The sequence below is a fragment of the Macaca fascicularis genome, chromosome 2 (genome assembly GCF_037993035.2).
Source record: "Macaca fascicularis isolate 582-1 chromosome 2, T2T-MFA8v1.1".
NCBI lineage: Eukaryota > Metazoa > Chordata > Mammalia > Primates > Cercopithecidae > Macaca > Macaca fascicularis.
In genome coordinates this window covers 156,809,996-156,827,765 of record NC_088376.1, presented here as the reverse complement: position 1 = coordinate 156,827,765, position 17,770 = coordinate 156,809,996, and the positions used below count along the sequence as shown (strand labels likewise).

The 17,770-nt window shown below is 39.2% G+C and overlaps 1 protein-coding gene across 17 annotated transcripts in view; it reads right to left on the bottom strand.

Annotated features, from left to right (window-relative positions):
* The window catches only part of TXNRD3 (thioredoxin reductase 3), a 50,856-nt gene that overhangs the window by 18,732 nt on the left and 14,354 nt on the right, over positions 1-17,770 (bottom strand). For 13 of the 17 annotated variants that reach the window (XR_012431605.1, XR_012431604.1, XR_012431601.1 and 10 more), the window contains exons 6-10: positions 16,577-16,696; positions 8,520-8,662; positions 5,829-5,944; positions 4,760-4,985; positions 3,124-3,216 (exon numbers count right to left, since the gene is read on the bottom strand). Coding sequence is in view for 10 of the 17 variants with exons in the window: in XM_074033229.1 (XP_073889330.1) it covers positions 3,124-3,216; positions 4,760-4,985; positions 5,829-5,944; positions 8,520-8,662; positions 16,577-16,696 (698 nt within the window). In the remaining 7 variants the exon portion in view is untranslated. The remainder of the gene's footprint in view (positions 1-3,123; positions 3,217-4,759; positions 4,986-5,828; positions 5,945-8,519; positions 8,663-16,576; positions 16,697-17,770) is intronic. The other 4 variants (XM_074033233.1, XM_045385572.3, XM_074033230.1 and 1 more) reach the window with 1 other exon arrangement.

The following is a 17,770-nucleotide window of genomic DNA, read 5'->3' as shown; positions in this document are numbered from 1 at the left end:
GGGAGATGCAAATTAAAGCCATAAGATACCTCTACACATCCACTAGAATGGCTAGAATGGGAAAGTCAGACACCCCTAAAAGTCCTAAGGGTCTGGAACAACCAGGCCTTCACATATAGGTGATGGAAATACAAAATGGCATAATCATTTGGAAACTGTTTGGCAGTTTCTTAAAAAGCAAAAACCATCCCATGATCAAGCAATTTCACTCCTAGGCATTTGTCAAAGATAAATTGAAATATATGTTGGCTGGGAGCAGTGGCTGATGCCTATAATCCCAGCATGTTGAGAGGCCAAGACAGGAGGATTGCTTAAGGCTAGGAGTTCAAGATCAGCCTGGACGATATAGTGAGACCCCATCCGTTAAAAAAAAAAAAAAAAAAAAAAGGCTGGGCACGGTGGCTCACACCTATAATCCCAGCACTTTGGGAGGCCGAGGCGGGTGGTTCACGAGGTCAGGAGATCGAGACCATCCTGGCGAACATGGTGAAACCACGTCTCTACTGAAAATACAAAAAAATTAGCCGAGCGTGGTGGTGGGTGCCTGTAGTCCCAGCTTCTAGGGAGGCTGAGGCAGTAGAATAGCGCTAACCCAGGAGGTGGTGGAGCTTGCAGTGAGTGGAGATTGTGCCACTGCACTCCAGCCTGGGCGACAGAGCGAAACTCGGTCTCAAAAAAAAAAAAAAAAAAAATTAGCCAGGCATGGTGGCATGTGCCTGTGGTCCTAGCAACTAGGGAAGCTGAGGTGGGAGGATCATTTGAGCCAAGGAGTTGGAGGCTGCAGTGAGCCTTGATCTCACCACTGCACTCCAGCCTCGGTGACAGAGTGAAACCATCTCTTTCTACATATCTCCCCATAAAAAGCTTTCCACAAAGAATCTTCACAGCAGTTTTAATCACAATAGTCCAAACTGCAAAGAGCCTGGTTATCTATCCACAGGAAAATGAATAAACTGCTACATTAATAAAATCTATACAATAAAAAGAACTACTGATGCACACAACACGGATGACTCCTAAAAACATCAATCTGAATAAAAGAAGCCAGATACAAGGAATATATACTGTACAACTCCACTTATATGACATTTAGAGGCAAACCAAACAAAATGAGTCTATGGTGACAGAATCAGAATAGTGGTTGCTTGGGGGTCGACGAAGCACAGAGTGCTTTCTGGACTCACAGAAATGTTCTGTTACCTAAAGGAGTGTGGATTACATGGAATGTGGACATCTGTCAAAACTGACTGAACTGTACACTTAGGATCTGTGCATTTCACTACATGAACATTATACCTCATTACAAAAATAACCAATTTACAGTTAGATATTATGGACAACTTCATACCAATATATTTGAAAACTCAGATGAAATGGACTAATTTCTGGAAAAAATATAACTAATCAAAAGTAAATCAAGGAAAAAATAAAAAGACTTAAAAGTCCTTTGACTATTAAAGAAATTAATCAGTGGTCAAATATATCTCCACAGAAAATTGTATGGGTAGACAGTTGCATCAGTGAATTCTATCAAACATACAAGGAACCAATTCTAATGTTACAAGAACTTTGTCAGATAACAGGAAATGAGGAAACATACTCCAAACTTCTTTCATGAGCAGGAATACCTTGATACTCAAACCTAAAATTAAAATCTTTAATATATAAAAGGAAAATTACAAGCCAATATGATTCATAAATATAAATTTATAAATTCTAAATAACGAAGTCCAACATTACCAAGTTGGGTTTATACAAAGGATACAAAGTTGGTTGAATATTAGAAAATCAATGCAATTCAACAAATTAACAGATTAAGGAAAAAATTCATCATCCACAGCTGCAAAAGAAACACTGTTATAACTGAACATCCATTCCTTTTAAAATATACAAAACAACATAAACAAAAAAGACACTTAGGAAACAAAAAACAGAAAAGGAGTTCCTTAACTTGATTAATAGCATATTAACAAAACCCTACAGAAAACATTGGTTTTTAGTGAAACATCTTTTCTTTTGATGTTGAAAATAAGACAAGACTGCTTGCTATTGCCATTTCTTGTAAGGACTGTACTGGAGGTCCTAACTAATGCATTTATACAAGAAAAAAAGAGAAAACCAGTAAAAAGGAAGAAATAAACTTATTATTCACAAATAAACAAATGTGTACATAGGAAATCTGAAATAATCTAAGGATAAATTTTTCAGTAAGAGTTTAGCAAGATTACTGAATACTAAATCAAAGCACAAAAATAAGCAGCATTTTTATACACTAGAAACAGTTAAAGATAGCGACATTTTCATAAAAACACCATTTGTAACTACATATAAATTACATAAGTACCTAGTAATAAATCTAACAGATATTCTTGAACCCTAAGGAGAAATGTATTAACTTTGCTGGGAATCATTAAAGAAGATCTAAATTAATGGATAGATATACCATGTTCATGGGTGGGAAGACTGAATATTGCAAAGAAGTGTTTCCAAATTTTCCTATATATCCAATCCAATCCTAATCAAAACCTCAATAGGGTTGATTTTTGGATTTTGGTTTTGCTACATGTTTTCTGGCTTTGTTGATGCTCTCTAGGTTGTATTTTTTTAACTGAAAAAATATCTACATAAAAGTATACAAAAACATAAATGTATAGTTTCTGTCAAAACTATAAACTAATTACAAAAGAATTGTTGGCCTCCAAAGTATTCCATGGGTTATTTCCCATTGTTTGGAGATTTTCTACTGTTTGTTTTTGAGAAAGAAAAATAGCTTTGTTGTTGTTTTTCATTAAAAAATATATTCAACATTTATTGCAAAAATATTCAAATTAAGAAACGTATAAAATATCTAATTCTCCAAAAGTAAGCACAAATAACATCTGGATATATGTGCTTCCAAATTTTACGTACAGTCGCATACACATATATTTTACCATGATATTCCTCATGTATTACTGAAAATTCAAATGTCAGCAGCCAAATTATCTTCTCTGATAATGCTCTTACAAAGAATTTAAAAATGTCAAAAAAAAAGTTAATCCTGGTATAATCTTCCCATAAGTTTCATTTCTGTTAATTTAAGAGTATGTTCAATAACTTAGTAATGATAAAATAAAAACTCACTGTGTTATAGACTCCTTCAATTGTTTCTGTTCCTTCCGTGGATTTAGCCAATACTTTCAGCTTTCCAGGTGAACCTTTCTCCAACTGTTGAATCTAGTAAGAATGAAGAGTATAATGATGCTATCTAAATATGACAAAAAAGAAATGCACAAAAGGGTGTACACTGGTATGTTTGTGCACATTTGTGTGTTTGGTGGTGGTACATATAATAGGTGTTAGTATAGTTAGGGTTTCTGGACAAGGCAGAAATAGAGAAAAGCGGACTGTCACAGATACATTTTGGAGGTAGAAATGAATTGATGAATTAGTTGAGATTGGAGGGAGCAAAAAAAGAGAAATTAAGGGGTATTCCTAGATACTGGCTTAAAACACTGTGTTAATTTACTGAGTACTGAGGTGGGCCAGAAAGATTAGCAGGATAATATATCTTTTTTGTTTTTTTTTTTTTTTTTGAGACGGGGTCTCGCTCTGTCACCCAGGGTGGAGTGCAGTGGCGCGATCTCCGCTCACTGCAAGCTCCGCCTCCCGGGTTCACGCCATTCTCTTGCCTCAGCCTCTCAAGTAGCTGGGACTACAGGTGCCCGCTACCACGCCTGGCTAAATTTTTGTATTTTAGTGGAGACGGGGTTTCACCGTGTTAGCCAGGATGGTCTCGATCTCCTGACCTTGTGATCCGCCTGTCTCGGCCTCCCAAAGTGCTGGGATTACAGGCGTGAGCCACCGCGCCTGTAATATATTTAGGTAAAAAATCTAGTTTCATTTTTGTCTTGTTAAATTTGAAATGCTTATGAGAGATTCAAGTAGCAATTTCCAGTAGGCAGGAGTATAAATGAGTGTGGGATTCAGGAGAGACTCTTAAATAGGAGATATAAATATGAGAATCATTAGCATTTAGATGTTTAAAACTATGGGCCTAGAGAAGATCATCCGGGTAATACAAGTGCACAGAAGTGAAGAGGGGCCGGGAGGAAAACAAATGGGTGCTGGAATCTGTAGGTTGAGTAGATGTAGATGGGAAAATATTATAGACTGGGACCACAGAAGCCAGAAAGGAAGGTGCTTCAAATGAAAGGCCAATTTCAGAGCATGCTGCCAAGAGGCCCAATAAGATAAGGACAGAGACATGACCACTGGATTTGATGACAGGAAGTTTGCTAAAAGCCTGACAATCAGTTTCAAAGAAGTGATGGAGATGGAAGCAGCTGACAGTCAGGTAAGTGTGAAATGGAGGCAAGAAATTAGAAGTAGCATGCAGAATTGTTGTTTTTTTGTAAAGGAGAAAGAAAAATAGGGACCCAGCCAGAAGGGCAGGAAGGGTAAGAGAAGGCTTAATTGTTCAAGATGAGAAACAGTGATAAGAATAAGGAAAAAGAAAACTACTAACTGAAGATGGAACATCCTTGAAAAGGTGAAACAAAGTGGGAGATGAGGGAACTCAGCCTCTGAGAAGAGCAAGCACACCTCCTATATCAGAAGAGGATACGAGGGGGCAAATGAGGTTGGCTCTGTAGACTAGGGAGTGGAAACACTGTTTTAACATTATTTGAATACAGACTAATTTATGTAATGAAATGAAATAAGGTGGGATAAAGTGAAAAGTTAGAGAAAAGAAATTGCAAATGCCATGCTGCCTTACCATCACAGGTATGAATTTCCGTAGGAACTTCACACCATGCTGCTCCATGTAGGAACCCACTTTTTCTGCCATTTCTTGGTCGAAGCCACGGAGAAGGATTGAGCGTACCATAACTGTGACATCTAGGCCAAAGCCAGCCAGAAACCCTGCACACTCCAGGGCGACATAAGAGGCACCCACCACTAATGTTTTGCCAGGGCAGTAAGGCAGAGAAAAAAGGTCATCACTGAAAAATAAAAATTAAAAAAAGAATACCTAGGCAGTAAGAATGAAATGAGTTATTCATGTTTCAATGTATAATGGTCTTGTGATGACTGAATTATAATTTAGTGCTTGAATGAAGCAACAGCCTTTTGAAATTTGTCATTGAGTCTGCTGTGGAAAGTCTGCTGTGAAAGTATACAAGAAGTATACTTCAGTTTTTTCAAAATCAGACCACAAGCAAGATTTTTAAAAATAAAATAAAATAGTATAGAAAATATCAGACTATAGAAAATATCAGACTATATTATATGTAATAAAAAAAAAAAACCTGTTTGTTTCAGAGGTGTATGTATATGCTATGTGAAGGGGTATGTGTTTATTTACCTGAACAAAAAAATGTATTTCTTAGTGTAAGTCGGCTCAAAAAAGTTTGCAAGTCATTGCATACGTGTCCTGTTTGACCACTAAGGAAAATTCCCATGAAATCTAAGTGTTAAGAAGAGTGGTACTGCTCCTCCCCAGCTGGTTCATTTTTATCATAAGAACACTAAACCCTAGAGCTAACTGTATTTACTTCTTTGTTTTGGCCTGTAAGAAGTTTAGAACGAAATTCTCAGGCTACTTGTAGCAATCACCAAGACACATATGGCATATTTTTGTACATAAATTTTGCCACTGGCCTTATTTACCTGACCTTATATTCTCTGTTTCATTACTTTTAGTTATTTAGCTTCTTGCACTGTATATATTTTCATTTGTTAATTGAAGTCTTTTGTGGAATAAGACAGGAAGTAAATAAACTGGAAACATGTCAACATAATTCAATTTATTAACAGTAAAGTTAAAATGGTCTATTTAACCTTACCTAGTAATACAGTATTCTTTATCTCCTTGGATTCCTAAATATCGTGGCCTTTCACCCGTTGCTATGACAAACTGTGCAGCAGTATAATAAGTCTCCTGTCCTTTTTTATTGGTTGCCTTGAAAAAAGAGAAGTAAACTTCACTTACTCAGCAAACACTACAGAATACCAGACACCCTGGACAAAATAGTTACTACCCTCATGGAACTTCTCATTCAACAGGAACAGCAGACATGTGAAAAAGTAATAATGTAATGTGATAAGCACAAGCACAGAAAACGGAAGTCTTTATGAAATATTAACCAAAGCCCCATGGTGAGGGTAGGGGAGTGGACTAGAAAGCCAATCAAGGATGTATTAAAGAAGGAGTAGAGATTTTCAAGCAGAGATAAGAAAAGTGAAATGATAGGAGAGGAATGGAGACCTGGAAGACAGAATAGTGCACACAAAAGCACATGGGCCCAAAAGGAATTGGTGTTTGAAGACTGGAGAGCAGAGTCGTGTCAGAAGTGACATGAAACAGACTAGAGCCAAGTGCGAGGGCCCTTATGTCATCCTAACAGCTTAGGCTATGGGGAACCAACAAAGGTTGCTCACAATTTTTAATTATACAAATAATTCATAAAAACATTTTCATTTAAAAAAATTCAAATACTTTCGGAGGCCGAGGTGGGCAGATCACAAGGTCAAGAGTTCGAGACCAGCCTGGCCAACATGGTGACACCCCCATCTCTACTTAAAAAATACAAAAATTAGCTGGGCATGGTGGTATGCGCCTGCAATCCCAAATATTTGGGAGGCTGCGGTGGGAGAATTACTTGAACCTGGGAGCCGGAGGTTGCAGTGAACCAAGATCACGCCACTGCACTCCATCCTGGGTAACAGAGCAAGACTGTCTCAAAAAACAAACAAACAAACAAAAAAAAACACCAAAAAACACAAAAACATTCAAATACTAATGAAGGTATTTAAAGAAGTGTGTTGGCACCTTGAGTAGGATGGAGAACAGAGCCTGGAAAAAGAGCCTTGCTTAGAAGGGCTCTGAAACAGACAAGGAAGTACAGGCTCTGGGGTGAAAGGGAGACTCTGGAGTTTCTTGTCTGCAGACTGGGGATGTGTTAGCATCAGTAAACAAGGAGCCACACAATAGGCAGGCTTGGTTGGGGCTTATTCAACCATCTGTGCCAGGCAATTTGAGAAATAAAACATGCATTTCTGCTGTGTTTCATGTAAATAACATAATTCAAATTGGCCCATATAAGGTTTTAAAGGCTGGCTTTATCTTATTATTATTTTTAACTGACTAAAACACATCATCCAAAATATAGATTATACGGCAAATGATAACAATCGTTAAACCTAGGAATTGAATATTTTGATATTTACTATGTTATGCTCCCAATTTCCTGTTAAATTAAAAAATTTAAATAAAATACTGAAAATAAGCACTGAAGGGTAGCTTTAAATGGACCATACCTCACACGTTTCTGAGATAACAACTGAATACAAAATAATCTAAAATCTTATGAAGATTATCTCACACTGTGCTAACAAAGTACAAAAATAAACTAGATGAGGACAATATCTGATTGTCTGTCATAATTCCAGTGTAAACTGTTTGTGTTCCTCAAAATGATCTCATTTTCCATATGTATTAATCTAATAATATATACATATTACAAAGATAAAAGTATAAAATACACTAATTCTAATGCTACTTTTATCAATGCTTTTATGAATAATATAATATTGGAGTTCTAGTTAAGGTTTCATTTTTAGGCAGGATTCCACTAATAAAATTTTGATCTTTTTAGTCTTTTAAACTTTGAACTGCTTAGTTTAAACATGTTCTCTTTTAAGACGGCAATAAAATCAAAGGCAAATAATTTTAAATTAAGAGTTCTTTAAAACACAATTTCTTCAAGTTAACCAAACATGTAGAATCAACAAACAATGGGGGAGAAACACACACACACATGCATGGCCGTGTGTGTGTGTGTGCACGCCTGTTACACTCCTTAACATGCAACATGAAATTTTAGTTCAAGGCAACTACAAACTGTAAAGAAAGGAGATGAACAAGACAAGAAACTCAAGCAATATCTTTATTTGATCTAGAACTAGAAATACCATTTGACCCAGCGATCCCATTACTGGGTATATACCCAAAGGATTATAAATCATGTTACTATAAAGACACATGCACATGTATGTTTATTGCAGTCCTACTCACGACAGCAAAGACTTGGAACCAACCCAAATGTCCATCAATGATAGACTGGATTAAGAAAATGTGGCACATATACACTATGGAATACTATGCAGCCATAAAAAAGGATGAGTTCATGTCCTTTGCAGGGACATGGATGAAGCTGGAAACCATCATTCTCAGCAAACTATTGCAAGGACAAAAAACCAAACACTGCATATTCTCACTCATAGGTGAGAATTGAACCATGAGAACACTTGGACACAGGGTGAGGAACATCACACACTGGGGCCTGTCATGGGATGGGGGAAGGGGGGAGGGATAGCATTAGGAGATATACCTAATATAAATGACAAGTTAATGGGTGCAGCACACCAACATGGCACATGTATACATATGTAACAAATCTGCATGTTGTGCACATGTACCCTAGAACTTAAAGCATAATTTAAAAAAAATTTTAAAAATAAAATATAAACAGTACCTTTATTTTATGATGTTCAACAAATTCTCCATAGGAATTGACATAGGCCACAGCCTTTTCCCTCAGAGACAACCTGTAGCCCCAGTTTAGAGAGCTGATGTGGTTCTGAATCGCTTTTGTCATCGTCTCCCAGTTGTGCTTCACTAAGAAGAAATAATCAGGGTGAAGATGTTAGGTGAATTTTACCTTTAATGGTAAATTATATATAACTACACGTGAGCCATACTAACAGTGCTTTAAAAATCAAGAAGTAGAAAAGATAAATTAGTAACTTAAATATTTTGTATGCCAGTCATAGTTTATACTCTTCCTATTTTATATTACCAAGAACGTGCAAAAAGCAGAGTTCTGAAAAGAAGAAACCTGGGGAAAAGTCCACAGAGGAGAGAATGGGGAAACTGGCCCTCATGTGGTAATGCCTGCCATGACGTAAGGCAGGAGGCTCACCTCTCCTCGGTGGCACCTCCTAGAACCCTTTCCCACTCCATGGGACCTACTTTACTTGGCCCTTGGATGGGAAGAAGGCTTCAAGTCAGTGAGCTTGGTACACTCACCTCAACAGACTGGTGTGGTTCCACTCTCATTTGGTTCACAGGGCAGTGGTTTCACGACAGTGAATATCTTACATGTCTTTACAACAAATATGGTTTACGCTCACCACTGCCAACTGTCTATATTACAGTGTTTACCCATTCCTTTGGAAGGTGAGGCAGGATTCGGGTGTTATAATTCCACGTCATCCCTGTATCTTCTAGGTGGGATTTACCGCATAGTGTTCACCTTGTCTAAAGATGCCAGATCCTGAAGGTCACCCTGTGCAGCTCTATGTTTATAAGATGCAGGGGTCAGCCCAGCCAGGGCTTTCATCATAACTGGATGAGATCCCCGAAGACAAACCAACAACCTGAGGTCAAGGGTCACATCTGGAAACTTACCCCATCTACCACTGTCAAGAAATGTCCCCCTACTGATCCAGGGACATGGGATGTTACCATGCAGGAAAGGGAGATGACTGGAGGAGACAGTCAGTGCACAGAGAGGCTTAGCCAATGTCAACACACACAGCCCTTTCTATAATGCCAGTGTACCACAGTCTCCTAAAATTCTGTAACCCAGAATAGTCGTTTTTGTTACTACATTACCTTATCCTCCCACACCCTGTGATGTTGGTTACAATTCCCAAACCTGTCCCAGTGGTGACCACGTCGCCACAATGGCACATATCCTCACATCCTAAAGATACTTCCTCCCCATCCCCCAGAAAAGCTTTTCTTCCAAACCTTAAACTATTTATCCTAAGAATCTTGTCAGCTCAACTAACAGTTCATGTGTCCTTGTTTCTTGTTCTTGTTGCAAAAGGCATCTTAGATTAGAGGCTCTCAAATACAGCTCACATCATAATGGGAATCGTGTTCACCTATACAAATCCCAGGACCTGCCAGAAACTATGGAATCAGGAGTGGGACCCCAGAACCTGTACAGCTAAAAAGCTCCTCCTGGAGTTTTTGATATGCCAAATCGATGAACTGGCACTTTGAAACCACCTGTTCTACTGTTTTATTGATGTGTTTAGTCCTGCAACAGTATAACATTTTTAAATACTGAGAAAGGTCACCCTCTATACTTTCTCAAAGGTTGCTTAGCTATTTTCACATATGTATTTTTCAATACAAATTTTAAAATAATCAGCCAATCTCCAAAAACAAAAAAAAAAAGTCTCATGGAGATCTTACTGGACTTATATAAAATTTACAAATAATTTTTAAGATACTGTCTTAACAATATTGAGACATCCTCTCTAAAATCATAGTAAATTTGTTATTATGCCTTTATATTCTTTCCTTATATATCCTGTATATTCCTGGTTGAATTTATTTCAAGTTATTTTCCTTTTTTCTTACAATTTTCCATTATACATGTGAGTATGTGTATATATGTATATTATACACATCACACACATATATATATACACATACACATGTATATATACCTGTATACACATAAGCATACACACACACACACACATATTTTAAGAGACAGGGTCTCACTCTGTTGACCAAGCTGGAGTGCCATGGCATGCATGGTCTTGGCTCACTACAGCCTTGACCTCCCAGGTCCAAGCAATCCTTCTGCCTCAGCCTCTCAAGTAGCTGGGACTACAGGCATGAGCCACCATGCCCAGCTAATTTTTCTGTTTTTTATTTTTGTAAAGAAGGGGTCTCACTATGTTGCCCAGGCTAGTCTCGAACTCCTCATCTCAAGCAATCTTCCTGCCACAGTCTCACAAAAGCAATCAACTTAACTCATTAGTTCTAATATTTCTTGTTTCATCTCTTATATATTCTACATATGTTGTATATAATGTACAACATAACTCATATTATATATTTAAAATATCTTTTTATTACTCCTTTTCCACACTAATCCAAAGCTCTAAACAGTGCAGATATCAGTAGTGAATGTCGATTCTTGACTTAATTCAAATACCCCAAGTTCTTCTCCCTTAAGTATTTGCTTCTGACTCTTCACCATGAGAAGAGGTATCTCTTTGTTTTCTAAAGCAGGAATGGGTATGAGATTTGTTTGAAACGCCCTCAGAGCTGAAATCCTGGCCTTCATGCTGATTCTGTGCACTCCTGCTGTGCTATCCTAGGCTGATCCCCGTCCTGCACCCCATGGCGAGCCCTACCCAGTCATGTTTGTTCCTTCGAGACACTACCAGAGATTTACCAATGCTTGTCCTAGAGTTTTGGCACCTCTACAGGGTATAGTTTTCTATTTTTAGACTATCTTTCTGTATTATAGTTATTTCAGCATCCAAAAAAAGGTGGCTTTTCTAAGTCTAGCTTTCCTAGAACAGTGTGAATCAAACTTGTCCAACCTGTGGCCCACAGGCTGCAGGAGGCCCAGGATGGCTTCGAATGTAGACCAACACAAATTTGTAAATTTTCTTAAAACATGAGGTTTCTTTTGAGATTTTTTTTTTTTTTTAGTTCATCAGCTATTGTTAGTGTATTTTGTGTGTGGCCCAAGACAATTCTTCTTCCAATGTGGCCCAGGGAAGTCAAAAGATTGGACACCCCTGGTTTAAATTATAGAGGAAGTGTCTGTTACTTGCAGATTCAGAAAAATTTACCTGTAATGCTAATGGTACCTTTTGGGGACTGGGTTATTCTTACACAATGTTTTTTCTTTGATCATTCAAGTCAATTCTGGTCATTTATATTTTTGTAGAAGATATTCCTTTTCATCAAGATATTTAACATTATGACCACTAATTTTTATACTCAATTTGTGGCATCTCTCCCCACGTGTAGTTATACTTCTTTTCTCATGTCTGATGCTGCATATCTGTATGAGCTTCTCCCCTTATTTCCTTAATTGGATTTGCCAAACATTTGCCTATTTTATTTGTATTTTCAAATATACCCTTGGTTTTGTTTATCAGTTCTATTTGGGAAGGGAGCTAATATTAATTTCTGAGTTTTTCTGTTTGCTTACTTTTTGTTTATATTCTACCTATCTGATACTAACTACCACTGGTATTATTTACATTTTCCTGGTATATTGTTTCCTGTTTAAAAATTTCCCATCTAAAATTTTAAATAGGAAATTCTTTTCTACTTAAAATATAAAATTTCCATATTTTCAACAATTATTTCTTTTGGCTTTAGGTATTTGTCTTAAACATAGCATATGGAAGAATTTTGCCATCTACTAACCCAAAAATCTGACTCATTCGGCTTTATCCTAATAAGTAATATGACTACTCTTATGTAAGGTATCTTATTTTCTGTTGCTATTTTTGTTTGTTTGTTTTAACTTGTAGTTTCATGTTGTTTCCCTTTCTATTTTTTCTTTTCTACCTTCTCTTTGTATACTTTCCCTTCTTTTTAAACTTTTACTTGAAAGTTCATTCAGTTTCTAATCTGGAAATTATCTATACATTTTAAACTTATTTTAACCTATATTTCTCTCTCTCTCTCTTTCTTTTTTTTTTTTTTTTTGAGATGGAGTCTCGCTCTGTCACCCAGGCTGGAGAGCAGTGGCATGATCTTGGCTCACTGCAACCTCCACCTCCCGAGTTGAAGCGATTCTCTTGCCTCAGCCTCCCGAGTAGCTGGGACGACAGGCGCATGCCACCATGCCTGGCTAATTTTTTGTATTTTTAGTAGAGACAGGGTTTCATCGTGTTAGCCAGGATGGTCTCGATCTCCTGACCTCGTGATCTGCCTGCCTCGGTCTCCCAAAGTGCTCGGATTACAGGCATAAACCACCGCGTCCGGCCCCTCGCCTCTTTTTTTTTGGTTTTTGAGGCAAGGTCTCCCTCTGTCGCTCAGGTCACAGTGCAGTGGTGCAATCTCGGGTCACTGTAACCTCTGCCTCTCTGGTTCAAGTGATTCTTCTGCCTCCTGAGCAGCTGGGATTATGGGCACGCATTACCACGACCAGCTAATTTTTGTATTTTTAGTAGAGACGGGTTTTACCATGTTGGCTAGGCTGGTCTCACACTCCTGACCTCAGGTGATCTGCCCACCTCAGTCTCCCAAAGTGCTCAGATTACAGGCGTGAGTCACTGTGTCCAGCCTAGCCTATATTTCTTTATCAATATCAAGAACGTAAGTATCTAGAACATCCTCCCAGAACACAATTTTGGCATCCTTTGACTTCCTCTCTTTTGCTGCTCAGAATCTGTTGACTTCCCTTGGCCCTTTATTGAGTCTATACCTAAATACACCATGTGTTGGCGAGCTAAATATTTCTTAGTCAACCCCCCAAAGCTGACTTAGAAAGCATTTTGGCCAGGCACGGTGGCTCATGTCTGCAATCCCAGCACTTTGGGAGGCCGAGGTGGGCAGATCACCTGAGGTCAGAAGTTCAAGACCAGCCTGGCCAATATGGTGAAACCCCATCTCCACTAAAAATATAAAAATCAGTCGGGTGCAGTGGTGTGCACCTGTAATCACAGCTACTCGGGAGGCTGAGGCAGGAGAATCGCTTGAATGCGGGAGGTAGAGGAACGCAGTGAGCTGAGATCATACCACTGTACTCTAGCTTGGACAACATAGTGAAACTCCTCTATCTCAAAAAAAAAAAAAAAGAAAAAAGAAAAAAGAAAGCATTTTGTATAGGGGGAACTTTGAGGAAGCTAATTATAAGATTTTACCCATTCAAGGAAATTAGAAAGTATTTAGAAATATTCAGCACTTAGAACAGAATTAACATCAATTGACCCCACAGGGGCAGGGAGTGCAGCAAAGCAATGTGTACAGACATCCTGCTATCTCTTCTCTGAGACTGTAAGACAATGAAGAATAGACAAGTAACACATAGAAAGGTCCCCAGCTGGCACAGACCACACAGGTTTGATGTCACCCACACAAGCCACCTCTGCCTGCTGTGTCTCCAACACAGAGTGAGTGCTGTGGTTCACCCTTTACAGCCTCTTCCCTACCAGTGAAGTTTTAGGAGCTTCTCCCCTCTTGGACTCAGTTATTTTTAAAACACTGTATTTATTTTAAAAAGATTTCATAAGTACCTGCCAAGTCAAAATGTGCATAATTCAAATCCCACTCCATTTAGCCTTTCTGCAGCAATTGATTCAGTTAGCGCTCTTTTTAGACTACCTAAGGCCCCAATCATGCCCTTAAGCCAAACCCCTCTTGGCTTCTGTGATTCAACTCTCTTGGTTTTCCTCCTCTTCCTCACCCAGTTACTATAGGTATTAAAATATCTCAGCGTTCCGTCTCTGTTTTCTATGCTTTTCATCTTCCCCAATCCCCCATGTGTTGTACCTCTCACACTCAGTTCTTGCCTAGCTCTCTTTTGGGAACAAATCCTCCCCATACAGCAAACTCTACCAGGATGTTCCCAAGGCACCTGAAGTACAGTGTCCAAGTAAGATGAAGGATTTAGGGAAAAGAAATATTTTTTCTTTTTCGAGACAAGGTCTCATTCTGTTGCCCAGGCTGGAGTGCAGTGGTACAATCAGAGCTCACTGTAGCCTTGACCTCCTTGGACTCAAGCTATCCTCTTACGTCAGCCTCCCAGGTAGATGGGACTACAGGTGTATGCCACCATGCCTGGATGATTTTTCTATTTTTTGTAGAGACAGAGTCTCACTATGTTGCCCAGGCTGGTCTCAATCTCCTGGGCTTGAATAATCCTCTTATCTCAGTCTCCCAAAGTGCTGGGATTATAGGTGTGAGTCACTATGCCTAACCAGAAGAAGGATTCTTGAAAGTGAATAAAACTACCCCAAAATTACACTGCCAAGTAGGAAGGCCTCACTTTATCTACAACCAGCTGATCCTAGCTTGACCTAAAGCTCTCCATTGAGTTGACTGGAGAAATGTGTCCAGCATCAACCCATTATCCTGAACTCAACCCCACCCTGCCAATAAACAAAAGCTGCCTGTGTTTCCTATCTCAGTGAACGGTATTCCATTTCCCCCTAGTCTCTCTTCCTGCATTCTTTCCTCTCCCTCACTCCATATCCTACCATGACCTGGATGCCCTGTCATAATTACCTGGCTATGGTCAGAACCAGGATCATCTATGATGCTTTAAATGTGCACATTCACTGCCCACATCTACCAGATCAAAATCTCTACAGAAAGAGACAAGTGGTTTGTAATTTTTCTGAAAGTCCACAAGACTTTCTGATACACAGCCAAGTCTACATCCAACTGGCCACCACATCTGGTCAATTTTATGCCTTCAACTACCCTCCAACCTGACTTCAGTCTTTGCTCAACCCTCTGTCATTTCTTGCCCCCACTTTCCTATCCTTTCCTCTCTTTTCTAAGTTCCTCAGTGCCATCAAAGGTGTGAAAGTTGTCAGAATCAAAATGGAGGAACTTGTGTAAAAAAAAACCAACTCTCTGACAAACAGAGCTGGGGAAGGCCATGAAGAAAGGGTTTTCTGGTTTCTATGCCTGATAACGAAATCATCACAAAGACTACAAAAACCACAAACTTGACCAAAGGCCATCACAACCTTACATAAAAATACATCTTCCAGGACACCTGCCCAGCAACTGCCTGTCCAACCTCGGACTTGAGTCACCCTAGTTATTGATCCTTGTAGCCAATGATAATCATTTCAAAACAATCATATCATCCTCCTCATTTTTGCGTAGGAAACCCTTGTCTTCCTTTATGTCCCTGAACATGCACATAGTTTACTATGGCACACATATTCCAGCTGCAGTGCCCAATTCCCAAATAAGCATCATTTTCTTTAGGGAGCTTTTTTCTGCTTGCTACTTAGCTTGACAGCGGGACCTGGAATCATAGCCGTGGCTCATGCTCCTCTCCTGCTTCAACTCCCTTCACCTACTCTTCACTCCAGCTGCTACTAACCCCCCAAAACACCATGCTTCCTCACATCTCCATAGCGTTCATCAAACTGCTTCCGGTGTTAAAGGTCCTACTCCTCTGTGACCTTGCCGATGCAGCTCAAGGGTCACATTGTCTGAAGAGCTTTCCCTGACACTCCCCCACCACCCTCAAGGCTACATGGAGCCAATACTGAAAACAGCACGGCTAATTTGAGTGCACTGAATGGATCTCCTTGTCTCTCTCCCATGGACTATGTGCTGCTTGCAGGCAGCTCTGTCTTCCTCACATCCGTATCCTCAGAGCTTGGCCAATACATGTTTACTGGATGAATTTCTTTTCCACTTTTCATTAACCAAAGATATATATAACCATTGAGAAAAAATGTTATAATAACAGATATAATTCAAACAATAACCTTTGCTATTCTATTTTTCTTATACTTCAAAGAAATCTGAAAATGGCGATTATTTAATCTTTTACATTCTGCTAAGAGGGTGGGATTGCTGCAGCTGAGACAATTCCCTCTCTAGGTGGTGAGGTTCACAAGAGCAGGCCCTTTTGCATCCTCTATGCCTGGCTGACACAGTGGCTTCCTAATGAATGTTCATTAAATGAATTACAAACTCAACTATAAAAATATGAATACCAAGTCTTTATCTAAAAAACTCATTTTTTCTTTTCTCTCAATCTATACTTTATATACCATTACTCACCTTGTTGATTATACTCCCAGCCAAATTTCCTCGAGTCACACAATGCCTGCCCCAAAAGGGCAGCCTGATGCATCAATTTCTTAGGAATACAACCTACATTTACACAAGTGCCACCAAGACCTGAGAAAGAAAATAAGTATTAATGCTTCTTTGTGTGTCTAGTTTCACACATCTGCAGTCATATTATATTAAAACATGTGGAAATGACAAGCTCAATGGTAGGGGGGATGATACCCTACCCCAAAATAAGACACAAGGGATTAACCCAAATTTTCCGACCACAGATCCACAGAAGAGACCCAAGGATGAGTAAAAAAGATGTGCACGTGAGAAGTTTTCTGGGCACAGAGTTCAAAACTTTCACTTCAGTCTGATCCACAGAGATCAGAATGATATAAGATTAATCAGATATGTACTACACCAGCCCTGTACTCTCCATAACTCTGACTCCTTGGAGTCACGTCTTCAACTGCAAGCTTCCTGGTCACATTTACTCTGAGTCCTTAACAACAAAAAATGGATTATGCAAAACGGAGTTCCCCTTTGCAGGGCAGGTCTCAGATTCTCTCTGACTACAGTGTCTTCTGGTATGCCAGGTAAGTAGGATTATTTCTGGACAAGAAAGGGAGAAAGGGAGGAGAAATAAAGGAAAGAGGCCAGGTTGAGGGACAAAAAACAAGTGTACACACACCACAAGAACATTATGAGAAAAATCAAGGTAGATTAGCTTTTGTATATAAAATTCTAGGCTATAACCTTCTGAGTAAGTTTGAATTTTAAAAATTGATTTTCACACTTTATGTGAAAAAATCTGCCAGAAAATTTTTTCTAGCAGAAAAGAGAAGACACACTCGAATTGGGTAACTGAAGGATTAACAGAGAAATTATCACAAAGGTGTAAGCAGGAAGAGCAAAAAGGGATAGAATAGTTCCCTAAACTAGTGACAGCAGGGTACCACTGGCAGCCCCATGTGAAGGGGCAAGGAGACTGACTGCCACCACCCAGAGGGAGTCGGCCATCCAATGGAGGGGGTGGCCTTCCACAGGAAGATGCAGGGACCCAGCAGGGAAGAAGCCAGGGGAGTAAAATCCCAACTCCACTCTCCCTCTGCCCTCTTTCCATTACTCCAAAGTGGCCAAGCTGCCTCAGAAGCCAGAGGGCAAGGCTGCCAACAGATCAGTCTTATGGGGTGT